This window comes from Oncorhynchus mykiss, chromosome 5 (assembly GCF_057628025.1).
Source record: "Oncorhynchus mykiss isolate SJ-2025 chromosome 5, ASM5762802v1, whole genome shotgun sequence".
NCBI lineage: Eukaryota > Metazoa > Chordata > Actinopteri > Salmoniformes > Salmonidae > Oncorhynchus > Oncorhynchus mykiss.
This window is the reverse complement of record NC_143026.1, coordinates 58,975,381-58,998,678: the sequence shown is the minus strand read 5'-3', so window position 1 is coordinate 58,998,678 and position 23,298 is coordinate 58,975,381. Positions and strand designations below refer to the sequence as shown.

Genomic DNA, 23,298 nt, shown 5'->3' with positions numbered 1-23,298 from the left:
TTCCAAATTAACTCCATAATATCGACTGAAAACATGGCAAACGTTGTTTAGAATCAATCATCAAGGTGTTTTTCACATATCTCTTCATTGATACATCGTTCTTGGACACATGCTTTCTCCCCTGAATCAAATGGTAAAGTAGAAGCAGCTGGCAATTGCGCACCGAATTCGACGCAGGACACCAGGCGGACACTTGGAAAATGTAGTCTCTTATGGTCAATCTTCCAATGATATGCCTACAAATACGTCACAATGCTGCTAAGACCTTGGGCGAACGACAGAAAGTGTAGGCTCTTTCGTTGCGCAATCACAGCCATATAAGGAGAGAATGGAAAACCGAGCTTCAGAAATTCTGCTAATTCCTGGGTGATGCATCATCTTGGTTTCGCCTGTAGAATGAGTTCTGGGGCACTTACAGACAAAACTTCAGAGTGTTTTCTTTCCAAAACTGTCAAGAATATGCATAGTCGAGCATCTTTTCGTGACAAAATATCGCGCTTAAAACGGGAACGTTTTTTATCCAAAAATGAAATAGCGCCCCTAGAGCTCTAACAGGTTAAGATTGTCTCCAGAGTACAGGTCTAATTGCAGTATTTCTACGGCTATAGTCTGGTGTGTGTGGCAATTAAGTTATTCTACAAGCAGACAAAAAAGGGAGGTTGCTTGTTGGCCTCTGGATCTCACAGGAGCGTTCTCACCTTGAGAAAGCTGACATTTCCAGGCGTCACTATACAGAGCAAACATGAGAATACGACATCTGGCTATGCAAGACAACTCCTGCTGTAACTAGGGTGGGTCGCTATCTGGGCTTTGGAAAACATCACTTAGCTTAAATTATCAACTGACCTGACATGAAGAAACAGCCAGCTGGCCACTGGTAGTGGACAGCACCCGTTACCACCCATGGCATTGCATACACCATCCCAGCCAGTCAAATAAAACAGACATGAGTCAATCATTAGCGGCAGATGGGCAGATAACTAAGGGCACACGCTTTCTGCCTTGACCAAGGCTGGTGATACTCTGCTAGATTTCTCAAGTAGATGTTTGGCTGAGGAGAAGACAAAACAAGTATTTTCTCAGTCAATTTTAGAATTTTTCCAGATGTATTGTCGATTATCTGGATGGTAAATAAATAAATAGCCCACTCATCTGAAAAGTTCAGTCTATCCGAATGAAGCTTTTCAGTGGGGCTGAATTGAAAGACGCTGGCAGAGCAACCAGATGTAAAAGATGGAGTTATCACGGGAGATAAAATCTCGTGGGGAAGCGAGCTCCATCTCCACTCGAGTGTGAAGACGCTGGGCAAGTGTAAACTCGCTGGTGTTTGCCAGACTGAGCAGACCCTGACCAGCCGAGCCAGTCAAACTTTCTAATCCACAAGCGGCTTGCAGCCCCGAGCTAACGGCTGCCACGGCCTCTCCGCACGCAAACCCCAAGTCCAAGGGTACTGCCGTGTTGCTAACCACTGTGACCCAGCATGCCAACAGCAGGGAGGGAGACACACACACACCTAACAGGGGTCAATAATAGAATGCGAAATGGATTGTAAGCTATAGAGTAATGTAAGGAGGTTCCAATGGCTCAGTTTGTTGGAGCATGGCAGAATGGATATTCACATTCAAAGCAACTCTTGTACTATTTAGAATGGTTGACTAATTTATGCTTATGGCATCTTCTCTAAGAACTGTGACTGTCATGAGATGTAACAATGTGTTTCACAGAAAATTAGTAAAGCTTTTTTTTGCTTTTCATCATGTGTCTTTGCTCAATTTCACAGCTGTCGAGTTTGAAAAGTGGGTCATAAACCGCATTCACAAAGATATTCAATGTAACTCATTGAATGAACTTTGATAAAGAGCCAGACAACATAATGAAAATAATAGCAGGCGTACAAGTAAGGGTCAATATTTGGACAGGATAAATAATGGCATTGTTTAGATCAATAGCTCTTCAGACATTTGGCAGCTCACGGATAGATCTGGCATTGAATGAACAACGGAGATTGAACATCAGGATGCACAATGCAAAGGTCAAAGAGAATGGTGAGATTTTTTAAGACCTAGGTAGAATGATGTAGCATTAATTAGCTATGTCAACAGGAGTTGGCATTTCGCGGTAACGATTAGTGGCAGCTCAAACAGGCTCTATGTGGAACTATTACATGCCTTTGCTGAAACACGCCACTGTGTTTGCTTTTTGCTCATGACCTATGATGGAATTTTCCACCCTATCGGTGACACAATGAAAGCACCGGAACGGCAGCGACAAGACTTCTAGTTCCTATGAGCGATTCGAGCTGAAATGCAATGAACTGGGCCTGGCAGAAAGCTAAACTCATAGTAAACGGAGTATAGAGGGGGCGAATCTATGACAACATACTGGACAACATCTATGTTCAGAAGAGAGCCAGGTTTGACCAATTTGGTGTACTTAATTGCCTTGGCTCAGTGGACCGCAAAAAAAACTGAAACTATTTCACAACACCAGCAAACGAGAGCCTGTCAAAATATTCCAAGTACAGTTCACAAATGGTATGACAGAAATCACCTGGGCAGCTCCTCAGCTTTTTGTTCCAGCATGACTTGACACAGACTGTTGCAAGTTACTGCAGCGGGTCCTCACTATACCAACCACAACAGGAACCATTAAGATGTAATTTTCTGCGTTGAAACGGATAAAGACGTACAGTCGAAACCGAGCCGATCAAGGACGACGGATCCCTTGCCATGATCACCATTGTGTCTAGAGACTTGTAATACCGAGGGCCAAAAGGGAGGGGTTTCACAGCTCAGTCACTGATGTTTTTACCCAGAAGGATAGACGGATGAAAAAAGCTCCTTACCTTTTATTTCTTCCGAGAAGAAGGCAGAGTGTCGAGACACAAAGAGCTTGAGCTGCTCGTCCAGGTTACAGAATGTCAGGTCCACATCCCATGAGCGGATGCCTGTGAAAACACACACACACCCCAGGGTGGTTAGGAGAACACTCAATACTCAAGTCAACAGCATGTAATTAGCCAGAGCTGGAAGTAGAACGTGCCCAGGCTCAGAGTTGCTTCATAATAACATAGCTCTCTGCCATTTTACAACCCGATTACTGGACAACACAGCCTAGTTGAATTACATCGTTGAGGTTTGTGTTAATGTCGGTCAGGCTAAGGGATTGTTTTTAGAGGAGAAAAGGGAACGATTCAAACTGAAACTACAACTGGGGAAGCAAAGACTTCAGGGATGGGCTGAGAGACTAACTCACAGACAACATGGAAAATGCTACTTGTGTACCGGTAATGAAATTACAAACATATTTTGAGTTGAAGCTGCAATATGTAACTTTTTGGGCTACAGCAGCGTCAAACAGCTGAAAATACAATATTTTTGGTTATGTAAAATATATTTCACAGCTGGATTAGGTGGTACAATGATTCTCTACACAATGACTGCTTGTTTAGTCACAAACGGAACTATTTGAATTTTAGCAACTAGGAAATGGCGGACACTTTCTGCATATTGCACCTTTAATAAGTAACTTACATACAGTAAACAATATAATAGGTTATGGCTCTGTCACTGTTGGAGGTACTTTTTGTAACATCAACATGCTATAAATACCATGCAGCTAATAAGTGAACGGAGGCCTCAAATTCCTAGACTCAATGACATAGCAGAAGTACAATAACATTATGTAAAAATAGACTAAAACCAATAAAATGACCAAGACATGAACTAAGAGTATGACAAATGGATAATAAGACAGAATATAATGTATACATTTCATCTACAATTTTGCTGCAATTAAGCTATATAGCATATACTATACTGCCTGAAAATGTATACAAAGGGTATGTCTGTCATGTCTAATGTGGTACACGGGTGCAGTGTCAAATTCAAAATGGGAGGGCACAGAATTCATATGGTCCATATGACGTGCCCTGCATGACAAGAGAGCTACACTGCAGTAAAGGGATTGGCCATTTAAGGGCTTAAGCATTGCATGTGGTGATGACATAACAAACTAACAGTGGGAGGGCAATATCAGATTCAACTCTACTAGAAAAAGTAATGCATGCTAAACAGCGAAGTAGACCCTGGTGAGCAAATTGACAGACTTCTAATTTAATAATCTAAATATTGTAATGAAGACATACTGCAGGCCTATTTGAACACAAAGGGCAAAAAACAAAAAAATGCATTCCCCTGCCTATACGACCATATGTATGATGAAACATTGCAGAGAGAAGATCTGCTTTTGAATTCGCTCACCATAGTGAAGATCAAGAGGGACAATGACAAAGCAAGAGGAAGCAGCCTCCCCTTCTGTCTGGCTGGGACAAATTTAGCTCCGACCTCATCGGCACATGTTATTTTTATTACTTCTCCAAAAACAGAAAAAAGCAGTAGAATATTTTTTTTAAACACTGCAAGGCAGCCCACTAGTCTCCCGAGAGGACAGTATCTCCTCAACAAATTGTATTCATTGCTCAGTTCCTGGCATGAACATTTTAACAAAAAAAAGGTGAGAGACCACTGGCCTAGGGACCAAGCCCAAGGTTGTTTCATCTCATTCTGGAACTACTAAATGAAGATGGGACGATATCTATAAAAGTCATTATTATACTCTGTGGCACTATTGTTAGGCTACTGCTGAACTGTTTGGCAAATTACATACTTATTTTCCACCATAATTTACAAATAAATTCATTAAAATCCTACAATATGATTTTCTGGATTTATTTTTCTAATTTTGTCTGTCATAGTTGAAGTGTACCTATGATGAAAATTACAGGCCTCTCATCTTTTTAAGTGGGAGAACTTGCACAATTGGTGGCTGACTAAATACTTTTTTTGCCCCACTGTATAACAATTCCTAGTTTCTAGACTGAAAAGACTGAAGCAAATGTCTCAGAATAGCACCCAGGCTAGGGAAGAACATGGATCTGGGCATTACTTTACTTCCGTATAACCTCAACAGACAAACATCTTTGTCTGGCAGTGATTTGGAACTTGCATTGAAAAGATCTAGCCATTTGTCCTGATTTGCATGCACATTCTAAGTGAAATGAATTGATTCAAAAGGAAAACAGTACTAAAAAGGGTCTTACTGGACTCACCAGCTCCAGCTTTCTCTTGTTATGCACTTTACAGGGAACACATGACTGGCTCAACTGTTCTGGGGATCTACGGTAAGTTTCACGGTAAAATAATGTGAAATGGAGAACGCAATCTGCTTTATCTCCTAACGTATTGCACAAGTTGACAGCAGGGATTAACTTAAAAAGTTGCTACAAATATTCAAAATCATTGAAAAACTTCCCCCAAAAAATAGTTGGCGGTAGGGCCGGGCGATATATATCGTGTGACGATAGAGAATAATATTAAACGATAGATGTTTTTCTATCGTTAATTTCGTTGTGTTGCAAATCACACTCTTTCCGGCAATATTGTTTGGCAATTGGAAGTCGCTTTGCAACACAAACAAACATGGAGAGAACGCGAAACAGAGCACGGAGACCATACCTAAAAGAAGGTCTACTTCGGTCGCATGGACGTGGTTTGGGTATGAAAAGTCTGACACGGACCAGAAAACCGTCCTTTGCAAAATATGCCGCAGGCCGGTCCTAACAACAGGCTCAAACACCACTAACCTCTTACCACCTACGCAAGAATCACGTGAAACAGTACGGAGAGTCTCTACGGATGAGACCCAAAAAAGTACAGTCGAGTGCTCAAAACAAACCCCAGACTCAGACGTTGCAAGAGGCTTTTGCCCGCAGCACGCCATATGGCAAACAATTACGAAGATGGAAGGAGAACAGCTGCAGTTACAACTTGCATCTGCAAAGACATGGCCCCAATTTACACGGTCGAGAAACAGGGGGCTTCGTGAGTTGGTGCAAACACTCAACCCAAGGGGCCAAATGCAAATACCTTTTATTTGTTGAGTATAATTCAAAATATAATAAGAAATAAGCCTTCACATGTGGTAATTTTATATAAACTATTTATTCATTGAATTTACAGAAAATGTGTATTTCGTGATATGTATCGTTATATGAAATGACCTATATCAGGATATAAGATTTTGAGCACATCGCCAAGCCCTATTTGATGGTATTGAAAAACCATACCATGGCTTTTTCCAAATACCCCGGTATACCTACTGCTCAAGCCTGTATACCGCCGCAACTGATTCATAGATGACGCAATCGCTATTGCACTCCATACTGCCCTTTCCCACCTGGACAAAAGGAACCCCTACATGAGAATGCTGTTCATTGACTACAGCTCAGTGATCATCACCATAGTGCCCTCCAAGCTCATCACTAAGCTAAGGACCCAGGGATTAAACAACTCCCTCTGCAACTGGATTCAGGACTTCCTGATGGGCCGCACATCCACCACATGGGTGCATGCTTAGTCCCCTCCTGTACTCCCTGTTCACCCACAACTATATGGCCGGGCACAACTCCAACACCATCATTAAGTTTGCAGAAGGCACGACTGTGGTGGGCCTAATCACCGACGACGAGACAGCCTACAGGGAGGAGCTCAGAGACCTGGCAGTGTGGTGCCAGGACAACAACTTCTCCTTCAACGTCAGCAAGCCAAAAGGAGTTAATCGTGGACTGCAGGAAACAGAGGGAAGAGCACGCCCCCATTCACATCAACGGGGCTGTATTGGAGCGGTATGAGAGCTTCAAGTTCCTCTGTGTCCACATCACTAAGAACCTATCATAGGGCTGAGTGATATGGCCCCCCCCCCCCCAAAAAAAAAATTGGGGCACGTTTTCTCTTAGCTACTTCATGTAGCTAACATTCTTGCTTTGTGTATTCCTCTTTAATTTAGAAGATACTGTTGCAAAAACATGCTGATTTAGGTCTAAACCATCACTAGTATTATCAGACTGTATAGCTAATTATGTTTGCTCTTACTCAGTACATTTATTAGCTAGCTAGCGATTAGCATTAGCAGCTAACAATTAGCAGCTAACAAGATTTAGGAACAACTTGCTAAGAAAAGAAACTAGCTGTTTGCAGATGTAAGAAACACAAACTAATAGTGTAATTATAAAAACGTTAACGTAAACTGACTCACTTTTGTACATTGCCTTGGTCCGTAAAATTGACCTAATTTTAGCGCCCCAAAAACGTAATACTTCCAGATCAATTGTAATGTCAATACCATTGTAAAGCACAACTTCTCCCATTTCCAACAGAATCAATTACATGAACCCCACGCTGCCCGTTTCTGCATGATTCAAGAAGGCAATGAGCCCCGTCGGGTCTTTTTAAAAATGGCGGGTGGGAACGGGAAACAAACGCGTGATAGTGAGAAGGAGAGATGTGGGAACATTGCTTTTTTTCACTCGATCTGTCCAACTTATTCCCTTATGGCCTCTAAAATGTAAATAAAACACTATAAAGAGTTGATGTGTCATTACATACTTATTTGAAGGTTTTGAATGGGGTTTTTAGGGCGGTGCTAAAGTGATCTTAGAAGTAAACAGTGGCTTTGAGAATGATGATCGCATGCAATGATGACGCAAAAAAATGACTAGGTATCCCCCCTTACCCCCGTCACTGTCCATTTCTTGTTTTTAAACTATGAGAGAAGTGCTACACCTGGTGGAGAGATTGTAAGACAGAAATAGTTGCTTTATGCGTGCTGTACCTTGCGCCATGACACGTCACGATGTAACGGAGGGTCAGTTCTCAACTTTACTCCAATACTAGAGCCATTACCATGTCGATCAACTCTTGAATAGAAACGTAGTTCACACCCCAGATTTTGAAGTCAACACAGTCGCTACAGTCCCATTAGTTTTCTTTGTAGCCTCATTTGAATGTTGCGATTGCGCACATTTGTACGGAATGGGGTGAGTTTACGTTAGTGGATTTATATTAAGAAGCAAAGTAAAAACAGCGTTGTTGTCATCAACATTGTTGCATGTGCTGCATTGACCATGCAGACTGAACGCACGTGTCTCGTGGTCGAGGAACAACAAATGAGCTCCTTGAGTGAAAGGTCTGTGTGGAAAGCGGCATTGAGAGAGAGTGGCGAGAGAGGACTCAAGTAACGAACTATAAAAATGGATGTTACACATAAGATAACAAACCAAACATTCAAATACCGTTATAGAAGGTAAAGTAAAAACCCAAACTGGTCCGTGCATCAATAACAGTATATCGTAAAAAAAGGTATACTGCTCAGCCCTAACCCATCATGAGCCAAACACACCAACATAATCTTGAAGAGGGCACGACAACGCCACTTCCTCCCTCAAGAGGCTGAAAAGTTTTGTCATGGGCCCTCAGATCCTCAAAAAGTTACACAGCTGCACCATTGAGAGCATCTTGACTGGCTGCATCGCCACTTGGTATGGCAACTGCTTGGCATCCGACCGCAATGCGCTAGAGGGTAGTGCGTACTGTCCAGTGCATCAATTAGTACATCCTGCAATCCAGGACCTCTATACCAGGTGGTGTCAGAGGAAAGCCCTAAAAATTGTCAAACAGCTTCTACCTCCAAACCATAAGACTGCTGAACAGTTAATTAAATGGATACCCAGACTATTTCCATTGAGCACCTTTTTTTTGCACTGACATTCTTGCACTGGCTCCATGCACAATCACTGGACCTTACACACACACACACACACACACACACAAACTAGGGCGGGACGATACATTTAATGAAGTCGAATAAATGTTTTTGCACGGTTTTGTTTCTTTTGTTTCTATGAGCGTTTATGGCCGCTTGTTCTCATGTTGTCTTTTTGGTCTCGTCTCCTTCTGTGCTGTGTGCACCTTCCCATTTACACCAGAGATCTGTATGTAATGACGAGATGATCATCCTAATAGAATATCATCCTAGGACCATGCCTCAGGACTACCTGGCCTGATGACTCCTTGCTGTCCCCAGTCCACCTGGTCGTGCTGCTGCTGCTCCAGTTTCAACTGACTTGTTCACCAGACGTGCTACCTTGTCCCGGACCTGCTGTTTTTAACCCTCTCACCACCGCACCTGCTGTCTAACTGAATGATCGGCTATGAAAAGCCAACTGACATTTTCTCCTGAGGTGCTGACCTGTTGCACCCTCTACAACCACTGATTAGTATTTGACACTGCCGGTCATCTATGAACGTTTGAACATCTTGGCCATATTCTGTTATAATCTCCAGCCGGCACAGCCAGAAGGACTGGCCACCCAATTTCAATTGATAATAATGGGAGTCGTTGTCCCAAAGAAGGGAAGAAAGGCGACAAGCTGAGGTTCAAAATAAGCCCATAGAAACACATAGGGCTTATTTTGGCGAGACTGAAACCTTGCTTCGCCTCTTCCTCTCTCTTTACTAGGGCCATCCCAGACTAAAAAATAATTTGGTAGAACGAGAGTATTCTGTTCTTTCGAACAATTGAAATATGAGATAGATGAGATATGTCTGTCTCGGTCGGTCGGTCGGTCGGTCGACACACAAAGGTTTTTCTTGATTTTTACTCTTTTCTACACTGTAGAATAATAGTGAAGATATCAAAACTATGAAATAACACATATGAACTCATGTAGTAACCAAAAATAGCCAACCTTTTGCCTTGATAGCTTTGCACACTTGGCATTCTCTCAACCAGCTTCACCTGGAATGCTTTTACAACAGTCTTGAAGGAGTTCCCACATATGCTGAGTACTTGTTGGCTGCTTTTCCTTCACTCTGCGGTCCGACAAATCCGAAACCATCTCAATTTGGTTGAGGTCGGGGGATTGTGCAGGCCAGGTCATCTGATATACCTAATGTATAATTTTTTCCCCTTTAACGAGTCCAACGTGAAGGACACACTGCTTTCCCGGGAACAGGCCCAAATCCCAGTCATTTGCGTGAAGACGGAGAAAAAGAGGATGGAGGTCGGGCTTCTGAGAATTCATAGGCGATCGAATAAACCCCCACTGCTTTCCATTCTACTAGCTAACATGCAATCATTGGAAAATAAAATCGACGACCTACGAGGAAGATTAAACGACCAACCGGACATTAAAAACTGTAGTATCTTATGCTTCACGGAGTCGTGGCTGAACGACAACATCATCAACATATCAGCTGGCTGGTAAAACAGCCCTTACACAGCCTGGAGGTATGTTGGGTCATTGTCCTGTTGAAAAACAAATGATAGTCCCACATTGAAGCCCAAAGGTAGAAAATATCCTGATAAAACAAATATCCTATTAATCACATTGGCTATGCATGGCCTGTTTGCAAGAAACTTGAAACATTGTATCAACTATTGTATTAACTTGGTCCAGCCAAAGCTGGTGCTAGCAAACACTGAATAAAATATTCACACGCTAGTGAGCGCCGAACAGACATACACAGCCATCGGCTGTTTTGCACAAGGGATAAGTAGATCACCAGATCAGAGCATGACATTTTTTTGCCCCCCTTTCATGCCTAGTGGCAATCGGAAAATTGTGTACAGATCCTTGCGACATGGGGCCATGCATTATCATTCTGAAACACGAGGTATGAATGGCATGACAATGGGCCTCAGGAACTCAGTATCCCTGTACACTGAAATTGCCATCAATAAAACGTAATTGTGTTCGTTGTCCGTAGCTTATGCCTGCTCATACCATAACCCCAACGCCACCATGAGGTACTCTGTTCACAACGTTGACTTCAGCAAACCGCTCGCCCACACAACGCCATGCACATGCTCTGCGGTTGTGAGACCGGTTGGACGTACCGCCAAAAGTCTAAAACAAAGTTGGAGGCAACTTATGGTCGAAAACGTAATGTTCATTTATCTGGCAACAGCTCTGATGGCCATTTCTGCAGTCACCATGCCAATTGCACACTCCTGCAAAACCTGAGACATCTGTGGCATTGTGTTGTGTGACAAAACTGCACATTTTTGAGTGCCTTTTATTGTCCCCAGCACAATGTGCACCTGTGTAATGATCATTCAATTTAATCAGCTTCTTGATATGCCACACTTGTCAGGTGGATGGATTATCTTGGCCATGGAGAAATGCTCACTAACATGGATAAACAAATTTGTACACAAAATTAGCAAAATAAGCACTTTGAAAGTATGGATTGTATCTGGGATCTTTAACTTCAGCTCAAAAATGGGACAAATACTTAACATGTTGCCTTCATATTTTTGTTCAGTATATATATGGCAATGTGTATTATGCAATATTGACATATCTTTGGTTATACTGCGTAACAGTATCCGGTTCTCTTTATTGTGTCCCCGTCGATGGCAACTGTCGGATGCATGTTGCTCATGACAGAACCCCTCTTTCTTGCATTTAATTGGTATAGTGTGAGTGTTGTCATTCTTCAGCACCGTTGTGGAGTACAACGACTGGGCAGGTGCCTTATTTTGAGGGAGGAAGCTCCCAGTCTTACTTTGTTCATGGTGCCGACTAAGCTTGTTTTATTTGCAAGCAACTTGTTCACCGATGACAGTAAAGTGAAGAAATTGACCACTGTGACATTTCTCCCCTTGCCAACGTAAAGTTCCACAAGCCTCATCACCACATTCTCTGACACTTGCTCACCTGTTGCCCGATGTGGATCTTTTCCAAAACGGTGCCTTTCCCTTCCTTTCTCACCGTTTCATTTGGTGGTGGCGCGGGGGACCTGCTCAGTGCACACCGTTCTGGCTTTTTTGCACTTAGGCCTCGGAGGTGTAGAATCAGAAGAAAAATCAGAGAGGTCATGATTCATTTAGGTTCAGTTGAGGCAATTACCGGGGTGATTATCAACTGGCCACTGCACCTTCCAACGTCAGGAGAATGAGCGGAGCAGGAACTACTGATGGGAGAAGGGGCAACGGGGAAAACCATTCAAATAATGACACGCCCTCCTAAAACTGGTTCTAATTCCAGTTCTGTTTGTGATATAACAATTCTAACAACGGCAGTGTGTTATATAGACTTATTTAGGAAAAGTCAACGACAGAGGGGACATGGCTTTAAAAATGGCAGAATAATAAAATCAATTCATGAGCTGTCAAAATGGCCGCTTTAGCGGGTCTAGTGTTAAGCCAGTGGCACATACAACACAGACACTCAAGAGGGAGTACACTGGACACTGGTGGTAGCAGATGGGAAATGGGGCTGAGAGGATTCTAGAGTACACAGAGGCAGCTGCTAAGTCTCAGACAAGAGAAGACTTGTCTGGGCTAGACTAGGGCTGGTTTGACCCACCGTTGGGTTGGAGCAAAGAAAACCCCAGCAGGTCAAAATGTCTGTTATCTTTTCTAGGCCGTCCATCAGCACATTACAAAAACACATAAGAACCAGCACAGCTGAACCAACTAACTGACAGACCATCTGCACAGCGTTGTTCTTTCAATAGGAAGCCCCTCTTCTATTTGCACTTTGCCAGCAATCACAAGCATGGTGACCATGTAGGAGGGATACAGTATTCAGGGTCTGCATTCATAGAAAAAAAATGTTTTGACAGTCATCACCAAACACTTAATCATGTTATACTCAGAATCTTCAACACAAGACCGTTTCTTCAGGCTTGTTCCCCAAACAAAATCATTAACAAAGCGCCTGCCTCCATCACTAACCAGGAAGGGAAGGATATGGTGAGCAGTGTGACACACACACACACACACGAGAGGAAGTGTTTGTGACATCAGTCACATAGCCTCAACACAGATACTGACGGGCAATTCCACTGTAACAGAATTAAGCTTTAACACAGTTTTAGCATTAAAATGTACGCCAAACAAAAATGATTTATTTTAAAAGTTTAACAAAAACATACAACTTTATGCACGAGGACTACTTTTAACAATTTCCATGGAAACATTTACAAAACCTAAATTTAGTGGAAGAACTTTGCAGATGCAAACTTTGGTAATGGAATTACGATAAAATCTGTTTTTAATGCAACCAGGTTTTTCAAAAAATATTAAATATCTGCTCCAAATTAAGATCCAAAGATGTCTGCAGAAAGAATGGTATGTCAGCTATGACATGGCACCTTGAGTTTGAAAAAAAATATATTTTGGTTATTAAACTACAGTAAGTGGATTTACACCTGGTAATGGAATTACGGTAATGAATCCCCGATCTGTACTACACAGAAATGCATAACTATGGAAATTAATGTCATTCTCCTTTAGACATCTTTACTGTACTGTATTGCATTGTACTATAATCGACTGTGCTGTAGTCACTGTCCTGTACTTTAACTGTACAGTACTCTTCTATGCTCAACTCACTGTACTATCAAAACTTGCTAAACATACGTCCATGATAGGCTCAGATTTGGTCTAGTCCGCTCTCTCTGTGGACGTTAACATCAAGGCCAGGGTGGACTGACCAAATTTCAACTAGTTTTCAAGTTCATGGACATCCGGTGTCGGTCGGGACTCAGTGGGTGAGGATGCAAGACAGGGGGCTCATGGGTATGTGTCAGTATGAGCTTGGCATAATTAAATGTTCATGTATTGGAGTTGAAATGGTTTTTAAAAAGTCACCAGAAGTAACATTCCCAGTGTACAAAAACAAATCTTCCAGGGGGAATTCACCCAGACCCCCGTAGCCGGCTAACTTCTCCATTGCTTTAAAACAAAATCCTAGGGGAAACACTGCTAATGACTGAACTTTACACATCAAGTCTCATTATGGGGCTCTCAACAAGATGCAGGCCAGTATTTTCACACTCAGACACACAGCTACATCATCCCTAGTACCCTCCCCAGCCCAAGCTGAACCAGATAGACATGGTGGACAACATCGAATGCCACTACCAACTTACCCAACCTCTGCTTTTTAAGCACAATGTTCTCCTAGCAACCCAGGGTATTATGGGTAGTACATCCACACCTCGCCTCTGAACTGCACGGTTGTTGGAGTCTGTCTGGATGGTGATAAGGTAACTCCGAATAGCTAATGCTAAAGGGGTAGTGGAGGAACCAACGTGTTCGTCCTGACAACAAAGACTTCTGTTCTCTGGCACGCTGGTGAAGCCAAGCTGAAGTAAATAGGTTGCATTATTTATGCTCGTCAGCGTAGCTGGGCATTCAGGGCTGCTGGCTTCTTCAAGAGACTTCACCATTCCATCACACTGAACGCTGCCAAGGCACACTGACGCAGGCATGACAATTACATATTTTGAGACCAAAACTATTCATTGACGTTTGCAGTCAATCCTTGTAATGGTACACAAGTTGCCAACTTGCATGAATTTATGGGAATCAAGTAATGTTTGTGAGCATGGGGAAACTATCCGAAAGAGAACATGCTAAAATGTAGCAGCAGAGTCTACAAGCCTATGCAAAGGGCACAGAAATCAAATCAAAGTGATTCCTCATGTAACCCAGACAAAAGAAGACTATCCAATGTGGAACCAACTTTGCCACAGGTCGAACACCAGCCTGCTAATTGGTGAAAGAAGTTCTCTTGAAACAGCCTAACCAGTGCTAGCTATCTAGAAGGGTGAGTGACTAAAGGTGTACAAGTGATGCGCGGGTTGACTCATAACACGCAGTCCCCACGGTTATATCCGCAGGGTGGGCGGGTTTAGGGCCATGAAATATTCAAGTTTCAGTTTTAAGTTCACATGCACAAGTACAGTGAAATGCCTTTCTTGCCAATTCAAACCCAAACAATGCAATAATCAATAAATGTAATCCGTAGAAAAGAAAACATGAGAAATAAGAAATATGACAAACAATAAGTAAGTAAGCATACTAAAGACATACAGGTTCAGTTCCAATACCATATTTGCAATGTGCATGGATACTGGAGTAATGGAGGTAGATACAGTGCATTCAGAAAGTATTCAGACCCATTAACTTTTTCCATATTTTGTTACGTTACAGCCTTATTCTAAAATGTATTGAATATTAATTTTTTCATCAATCTACACACAATACCACATAATGACAAAGCAAAAATACAGTTTTAGACATTTCGGCAAATATTGAAAAAAATGTTAGGGGGGACCCTTTACTCAGTACTTTCTTGAAGCACCTTTGGCAGCAATTACAATCTCGAGTCTTCTTGGGTATGACGCTACAAGCTTGGCACACCTGTATTCGGGGAGTTCGTATCATTCTTCTCCGCAGATCCTCTCAAGCTCTGTCAGGTTGGATGGGGAGTGTTGCTGCACAGCTATTTTTAGGTCTCTCCAGAGATGTTCGGTCGGGTTCAAGTCCAGGCTCTGGCTGGGCCATTGAAGGACTTTCAGAATTTTTGTCCCGAAGCCACTCCTGCGTTGTCTTGGTTGTGTGCTTAGGGTCGTTGTCCTGTTGGAAGGTGAACCGTCGCCCCCAGTCTGAGGTTCTTGAGCTCTTCATCTGTACTTTACACCGTTCATCTTTCCCTCAAACTTGACTAGTCTCCCAGTCCCTGCCACTGAAAAACATCCCCACAGCATGATGCTGCCACCACCATGCTTCACCGTAGGGATGGTGCCAGGTTTCCTTCAGACGTGATGCTTGGTATTCAGGCCAAAGAGTTCAATCTTGGTTTCATCAGACCAGAGAATCTTGTTTCTCAAGTCTTCAGGTGCCTTTTGGCAGACTCCAAGCAGGCTGTCATGTGCCTTTTACTGAAGAGTGGCTTCCATCTGGCCTCTCTACCATAAAAGCCTGAATGGTGAAGTGTTGCAGAGATGGTTGTCCTTCTGGAATGTTCTCCCATCTCCACAGAGGAACTTCTAGAGCTCTGTCAGTGACCATTGTGTTCTTGGTCTCCTCCCTGACCAAGACCCTTCTCCCTCTATTGCTCTATTTGGCCAGGCAGCCAGCTCTAGGAAGAGTCTTGGTAGTTCATCATTCTTAAATGGAAGAAGTTTAGGAGGCCACTGTGTTCTTGGGGATCTTCTATGCTGCAGACATTATGTACCCTTCCCCAGATCTGTGCCTCCACACAATCCGGTAATGTAACAAAATGTGGAAAAAGGGAAGGGGTCTGAATACTTTCAAAATGCACTGTATATGTCAACAATCCTTCTACCAAAGGACTATTCTATGGATTACATTTTGTGAAAATCCTAAAAAAAATCATTATTTTTTGTCTGTGTTTGAGGAATCACTCATCACCATTTGATTTGTTACTCATTTTTCGAAGTAGCCGGAAGAAATAAAAAAATAAAAAATGGCATATGCTTCCATTAACTAACGCTACACGGGGTGACACAAATCAGGATGTTGACGTTACTTGGAAATATAATTTCCTGCTATTCATTGAAGCATGAGTGGGAAGAAAAAAATAAATCAGCTACAAGCAAGTTACAAACAAGCTTTGTGAATGTTACTAGCCTTGGAGTGTTCGAAGCTCACCGCAAACTGTTTCTTTCTACAAAGTCGGAGCTATTAAGGCAACACCCTGACAGATGCGCAGGGCTGTATGTCAGTAACTAAACTAAAACAAACAGCAAGGAGGCACCCTTACAAGCTTGGGAGAAAAGCCCACCCATTCCATGATTTCGTGTGAGACTAGAGGACCCTGAGGTCTTGAGTGGTCTCAAGAGGCCAGACCTTTACAATGATCCCCTATCTTGACCCTGGAGAAGTCCCTCCCCGGTGAGAAAAACCTCCAGAAGTCCAGCACAGTCGCATCTTGGAACCAGACAGGAGTCTTTAAACACAGTGCATTTTATGGATGCAAGCCAAGATACATTTTCCACCAAGTCAAGCAGTCTTAAAGGGATGAGGAAGATACAACGTAGGCTAAATGTATTCTAAAATGTCTCCGCCTGCTCAATGTGTTTCCTGCCGTGTTTAGTAAACAAACATACCACAACTTTTCTCTGGAGCAATGTCCTTGGAAAGTGAGGCAAAAGCTATTCGGCTCCTTAGCTAGAGCGGCGGGTACAAATGTTGAGCCCTTCCATTGCCTTGTTGCAATGGGATGTAAGAATGATCTGCTGTGTGGCTAGTAATGCAAGTCTGCAAAAGATGAACTCAGCATAAAACAGCTTCCCTCAGCTAATCAGAAGTGGGAAATGACAGCTATTGGATTTCTCAACACTACGAGCCAAGCAAATTCCAATGCACACACAAACTGGAGCCCCTGCCACTACCAGACAGAGGTAACTCTGCATCATGTCATGTGATCATGGAATTGAAATAAATGTGATTCATGGTAGAAGTGCACAGTTACCTTAATTCACTCAGAGGCACTTGCAGTCATCAAGAACAATCTTATATGGTGTACAGACAGAAAACTAAATGCAGCTTAACTGCCCCAGCTTTATATACTGGTAACAAAATAGCATAGAACATTTTTATGAATATGCTTCAATGACAAGGTCATCAAAGCCAATAATTAGAACTCTGGTGACCACCTGCATATCAAACAGTCATTCTAGGTAAGATACTTTCAAATCTTATTTGTCACATGGTTAGCAGATGTAAATGCGAGTGTAGTGAAATGCTTGTGCTTCTAGTTCTGACAATGCAGTAATAACCAACAAGTAATCTAACCTAACAATTCCACAACTACTACCTTATACACACAAGTGTAAGGGGATATAGAATATGTACATAAAGATATATGAATGAGTGATGGTACAGAACGGCATAGGCAAGATGCAGTAGATGGTATCGAGTACAGTATATACATATGAGATGAGTAATGTAGGGTATGTAAACATATTATATTAAGTGGCATTGTTTAAAGTGGCTAGTGATACATTTTTAAATCAATTTCCATCAATTTCCATTATTAAAGTGGCTAGAGTTGAGTCAGTATGTTGGCAGCAGCCACTCAATGTTGGTGGTGGCTGTTTAACAGTCTGATGGCCTTGAGATATAAGCTGTTTTTCAGTCTCTCGGTCCCTGCTTTGATGCACCTGTACTGACCTCGCATTCTGAATGATAGCAGGGCGAACAGGCAGTGGCTTGGGTGGTTGTTGTCCTTGATGATCTTTATGGCCTTCCTGTGACATCGGGTAGTGTAGGTGTCCTGGAGGGCAGGTAGTTTGCACCCGGTGATGCGTTGTGCAGACCTCACTACCCTCTGGAGAGCCTTACGGTTGTGGGCGGAGCAGTTGTCGTACCAGGAGGTGATAGAAGTTTGTGAGTGCTTTTGGTGAGAAGCCGAATTTCTTCAGCCTCCTGAGGTTGAAGAGGCGCTTCTGCGCCTTCTTCCCAACGCTGTCTGTGTGGGTGGACCAATTCAGTTTGTCCGTGATGTGTATGCCGAGGAACTTAAAACTTACTACCCTCTCCACTACTCTTTTGTCAATGTGGATAGGGGGGTGCTCCCTCTGCTGTTTCATCTCCTTTGTTTTGTTGACATTAAGTGTGAGGTTATTTTCCTGACACCACACTCGAGGGCCCTCACCACCTCCCTGTAGGCCGTCTCGTCGTTGTTGGTAATCAAGCCTACCACTGTAGTGTCGTCCACAAACTTGATGATTGAGTTGGAGGCGTGCATGGCAGTCGTGGGTGAACAGGGAGTACAGGAGAGGGCTGAGAACGCACCCTTGTGGAGCCCCAGTGTTGAGGATCAGCGGGGTGGAGATGTTGTTACCTACCCTCACCACCTGGGGGTGGCCCGTCAGGAAGTCCAGTACCCAGTTGCACAGGGTCGAGACCCAGGGTCTCGAGCTTGATGACGAGTTAGTTGTTTAGCACAGTTACCTTAGCTTTCTTGGGAACAGGAACAATGGTGGCCCTCTTGAAGCATGTGGGAACAGCAGACTGGGATAAGGGTTGATTGAATATGTCTGTAAACACACCAGCCAGCTGGTCTGTGCATACTCTGAGGACGCGGCTGGGGATGCCGTCTGGGCCTGCAGCCTTGCGAAGGTTAACACGTTTAAATGTTTTACTCACGTCCGCTGCAGTGAAGGAGAGTCCGCAGGTTTTGGTAGCGGGCCGTGTCAGTGGCACTGTATTGTCCTCAAAGCGAGGAAAAAAGTTTGGAGGAAGGGTTTGGGACATGTCTAACACTTGAATCCCAGAATGATTACGTCGAAATGTGTGTAAAAAATTTATTTTTTATTTTTAAACTTTATGTAGTGCTGAAATGTGTTAAATAAATAAATGAATGATAATTTACACAAAATATGTATTCGTAAATATTGAAGACAGTATTTAAGATTTAAATGTCAGAACTAATCATTATAGAGCAAGTGCTAAACCATGCCATTGCATTAATTGTTCTCTTACCTTTACATTTTTGCCTGATCATTTTAAATAGTTTAAACTTCCGTTGCTAACCTAGCGGTCTAGTTTATGGTCTGATTGACAGCTGGTCTATCAGGCAAGATCATCCAAAACTAGTGATCAACTAGTAAAACGAAGTAAAATAATATTGCCCATTTTGTTTTATGAACTTACACTAAACACACCATATTGACCATTTTGTTATGTGAACTTACACACCATGCAGATGCCCTCTGCTAACCATCTGCCAGGAGATCCAACAGCCTTGTTGCTATTATATCCCTCACTGGCTTTTTCCTCCCTTATCTTTCCATTTAATGTCTACTACAAACGGGGTTTGCATGTGGCATCATCTTTAACGTTGTATTTCGTCGTGGAAAACATTTACATATATTCACGACCCTAATGGGATATTTCAGTGACAATTGGCTGATGTGTGTGTTGATTTGCAATTAGAACCATTTGTTGACGGAATATACTTGAAAACGCAGTAATACAGTATGCAACGTCACCTGTACTGAAGGCGCTAGCTCGAGCCAAATTGGGAGGTGGAAGCGCGGTCTGGCACAAAATCAATCAACATTGAGCCACATTACCTCTCTTTATCTCTGCCACCACGTAGTCCACAAATCCAGTCCGACTATGTCCACCGACAATGACGAGCAGAGAATACTTGTCGTTACTGAAGCCAGGATGCGAAGTTCGGTTCGCATTTTCCATTGCTTCGATCGCTTCCGTTTGTTGTGTCGCCATGTTGAAAAGTTTGGCAAATGATGTCATACAGAGACGCCCCTACTTTATCTATAGGGCGGAAAATCTGTAGATTGACACTTCGCAAGACCAACCGAATCGCTGTGGCCAGTGTTAACGATACATTAAATAACCAATTGTGTATATAAACCCTGGACTGCTAATGCGATGTATTGGCCAATGCTGCCGCGTTCAAAACAGCTGGAAACTCAAAAATCTCGGACTTCAGACTTCATCAGTGCGTTCAAAACATCTATGAGAAAACACTTTCAAGATCAACTGGTTGAAAGATTTTTATTTTATTTTTTTTATTTTACCTTTATTTAACCAGGCAAGTCAGTTAAGAACAAATTCTTATTTTCAATGACGGCCTGGGAACAGTGGGTTAACTGCCTGTTCAGGGGCAGAACGACAGATTTGTACCTTGTCAGCTCGGGGGTTTGAACTCGCAACCTTCCGGTTACTAGTCCAACGCTCTAACCACTAGGCTACCCTGCCGCCCCGATGAATCAATACTGATTCAATATGGTATTTCATTCCAAATAATGTGTTTAATAAATTGGGAGGTTTTCAATTTGACTGAAATGTAATTATATTCCTGAAAGATTACCTGCTAAACTGGCTAGGTTTCACCAACAAGTGTTAATAGCCTGGAAAATATGTTTCCTGCACAATAAAGCTCTTTTGTGGAATAATTCAGACACAACTGTAAGGAATGAGTCATTGTTCTACCCCAGCTTGCATGAGAGGAATATTGACTTTGTTCTTGATGTTTTCGACAAGGGTAATATTCTCACATATGAACAATTTATAACATTGGAAGAGTTTATTTCTGTGATCAAAGCCGTTCCCAGTGGTCTAACTACACTAATGAAAACTCATCTTAGCTTTGGTAATGATCACAAAGTTTATCCAGAACTTAGATTGGAAGGCTTGGGCTTACTTGAGAAATCTTGTTGTAATAAATATATAAGACAAGTTCTTCATTCCCAAAACCAATTTACACAGAGAGGAAATTTTCTGGAACATGCTTATTCCTGACATTGTCTGGAAAAATGCATGGTTAAGGCCTTACAAATATTGTATACCAAGCAAAGTTAAGGAAGTGCACTTTTAAATTTGACATACGATATATCCATGTAATTCTATGATATCCACATTTGTGGCTATTGATGATATCTGTGTTTTCTGTGAAAAAGAACATGAGAATGTGTCTCACTTGTTCTTTGAATGTAAATTTGTGTCAGAATTTTGGGAAACCCTTACAAAATACTTATTTATTTTAGCTAAATATGCAGGTTAAAAATATATACTTCTGTGTATTGATTTTATGAAAGGCATTGATGTTTATGGTTAGGTACACGTTGGAGCAACGAGTCCTTTTTCACGAATGCGCACTGCATCGATTATATTCAACGCAGGACACGCTAGATAAACTAGTAATATCATTAACCATGTGTAGTTATAACTAGTGATTATGAATGATTAAGTTTAATGCTAGCTAGCAACTTACCTTGGCTTCTTACTGCATTCGCTTAACAGGCGGGCTCCTCGTGAGGCAGGTGGTTAGAGTGTTGGACTAGTTAACCGTAAGGTTGCAAGAATGAATCCCTGCGCTGACAAGGTAAAAATCTGTCGTTCTGCCCCTGAACAAGACAGTTAACCCACAGTTCCAAGGCCGTCATTGAAAATAAGAATGTGTTCTTAACTGACTTGCCTAATTAAATAAAGGTGTAAAAAAACATACATATATAAAAATATAAATATGGTTCTCAATCAGGGACAACGATTGACTGCTGCCTCTGTTTGACAACCATACCAGGCCAAACACAGAAATAGAAAATCATAGACAACCCACCCAACTCACGCCCTGACCATACTTAAACAAAAGACAAAACAAAGGAACTAAAGTCAGAACGTGACAGTACCCCCCCCCCCCACCCCACCCCTCCCCCCCACCCTGAACCTATAAGGGAGGGTCTGGGTGGGTGTCTGTCCGCGGTGGCTGCTCTGGCGCGGGACGTGGACCCCACTCCACCATAGTCTTTCTCCGCCTCCTTAACCGCCTCCGTGGCTTCTTAAGAGCGGCAACCCTCGCCGCCGACCTTGGACTGGAGATGGACGGGAGATTACGGCAGCGCCGGACAGGCGGGAGACTCCGGCAGCTCCAGAGTGAAGGGCGATTCTGGCATCGCCGGCGTGACAGGCGGCTCTGCCAGCTCCTGGCTGACTGACGGCTCTGGCAGCTCAGGACAGACGGGAGACTCTGGCAGCGCTGGACAGGCGGGAGCACCTGGCAGCTCAGGACAGACGGGAGACTCTGGCAGCGCTGGTCAGGAGGAAGGCTCTGGCAGTGCTGGACAGGCGGGAGCACCTGTAGGGAGAAAACGGAGAGACAGCCTGGTGCGGGGGGCAGCCACTGGAGGGCTGGTGCGTGGAGGTGGCACCGGATAGACCGGTCCGTGACGGCGCTCTGGAGCTCTTGAGCACCGAGCCTGCCCAACCTTACCTGGTTGAATGCCCCCGTAGCCAGGCCAGTGCGGCGAGATGGAATAGCTCGCACTGGGCTGTGCTGGCGAACCGGGGACACCATGCGTAAGGCTGGTGCCATGTGCACTGGCCTGAGGAGACGCACTGGAGACCAGATGCACTGAGCCGGCTTCATGGCACCTGGCTCGTTGCCCACTCTAGCCCGGCTGATGCGAGGCGCTGCAATGTACCGCACCGGGCTATGCACACGTACCGGGGACACCTTGCGCCTCACGGCATAACACGGTGCCTGCCCGGTCCCTCTCGCTCTCCGGTAAGCACTGGGAGTTGGCTTAGGTCTCCTATCTGACTTAGCCACACTCCCGTGTACCCCCCCCCAATACATTTTTGGGGCTGCCTCTCGGGCTTCCTTGCCAGCCGTGTTCCCTCGAAGCGCTGGCTCCCATTACCTGCTGCCTCCGCTCTCCTGGCTGCCTCCACCTGTTCCCATGGGAGGCGATCCCTTCCAGCCAGGATCTCCTCCCATGTGTAGTAACCCTATCCGTCCAAAACGTCCTCCCATGTCCAGGAGTCCAGCGATGCTGCCCGATACCACGCTGCTTGGTCCTTTTTGGTGGGTGGTTCTGTAACGCTTGTCGTTGGTGGAAGAAGGTGAGGAGGACCAAGGTGCAGCGTGGTAAGTGTTCATATTATTTAATGAAATATGCAACACTAGACAAAACTACAAACATGACAAACAAACAGTCCTGAAAGGTGAAACAAAAACACTAAACAGGAAACAACCACCCACAAAACACAATGGACAACAAGCTACCTAAATATGGTTCTCAATCAGGGACAACGATTGACAGCTGCCTCTGATTGAGAACCATACCAGGCCAAACACAGAAATAGTAAGTCATAGACAAACTG

General features: G+C 43.4%; 1 protein-coding gene across 2 annotated transcripts in view; it reads right to left on the bottom strand.

Annotated features, from left to right (window-relative positions):
• Window positions 1–19,936, bottom strand: part of LOC110524121 (microtubule-associated protein 1S) — a 48,451-nt gene extending 28,515 nt beyond the window's left edge. For both annotated transcript variants that reach the window (XM_021603473.3, XM_021603474.3), the window contains exons 1-2: window positions 19,743–19,936; window positions 2,846–2,947 (exon numbers count right to left, since the gene is read on the bottom strand). In XM_021603473.3, the coding sequence (XP_021459148.3) occupies window positions 2,846–2,947; window positions 19,743–19,926 (286 nt within the window). In that variant the 5' untranslated portion in view covers window positions 19,927–19,936. The remainder of the gene's footprint in view (window positions 1–2,845; window positions 2,948–19,742) is intronic.
• Window positions 19,937–23,298: the final 3,362 nt, after the last annotated feature.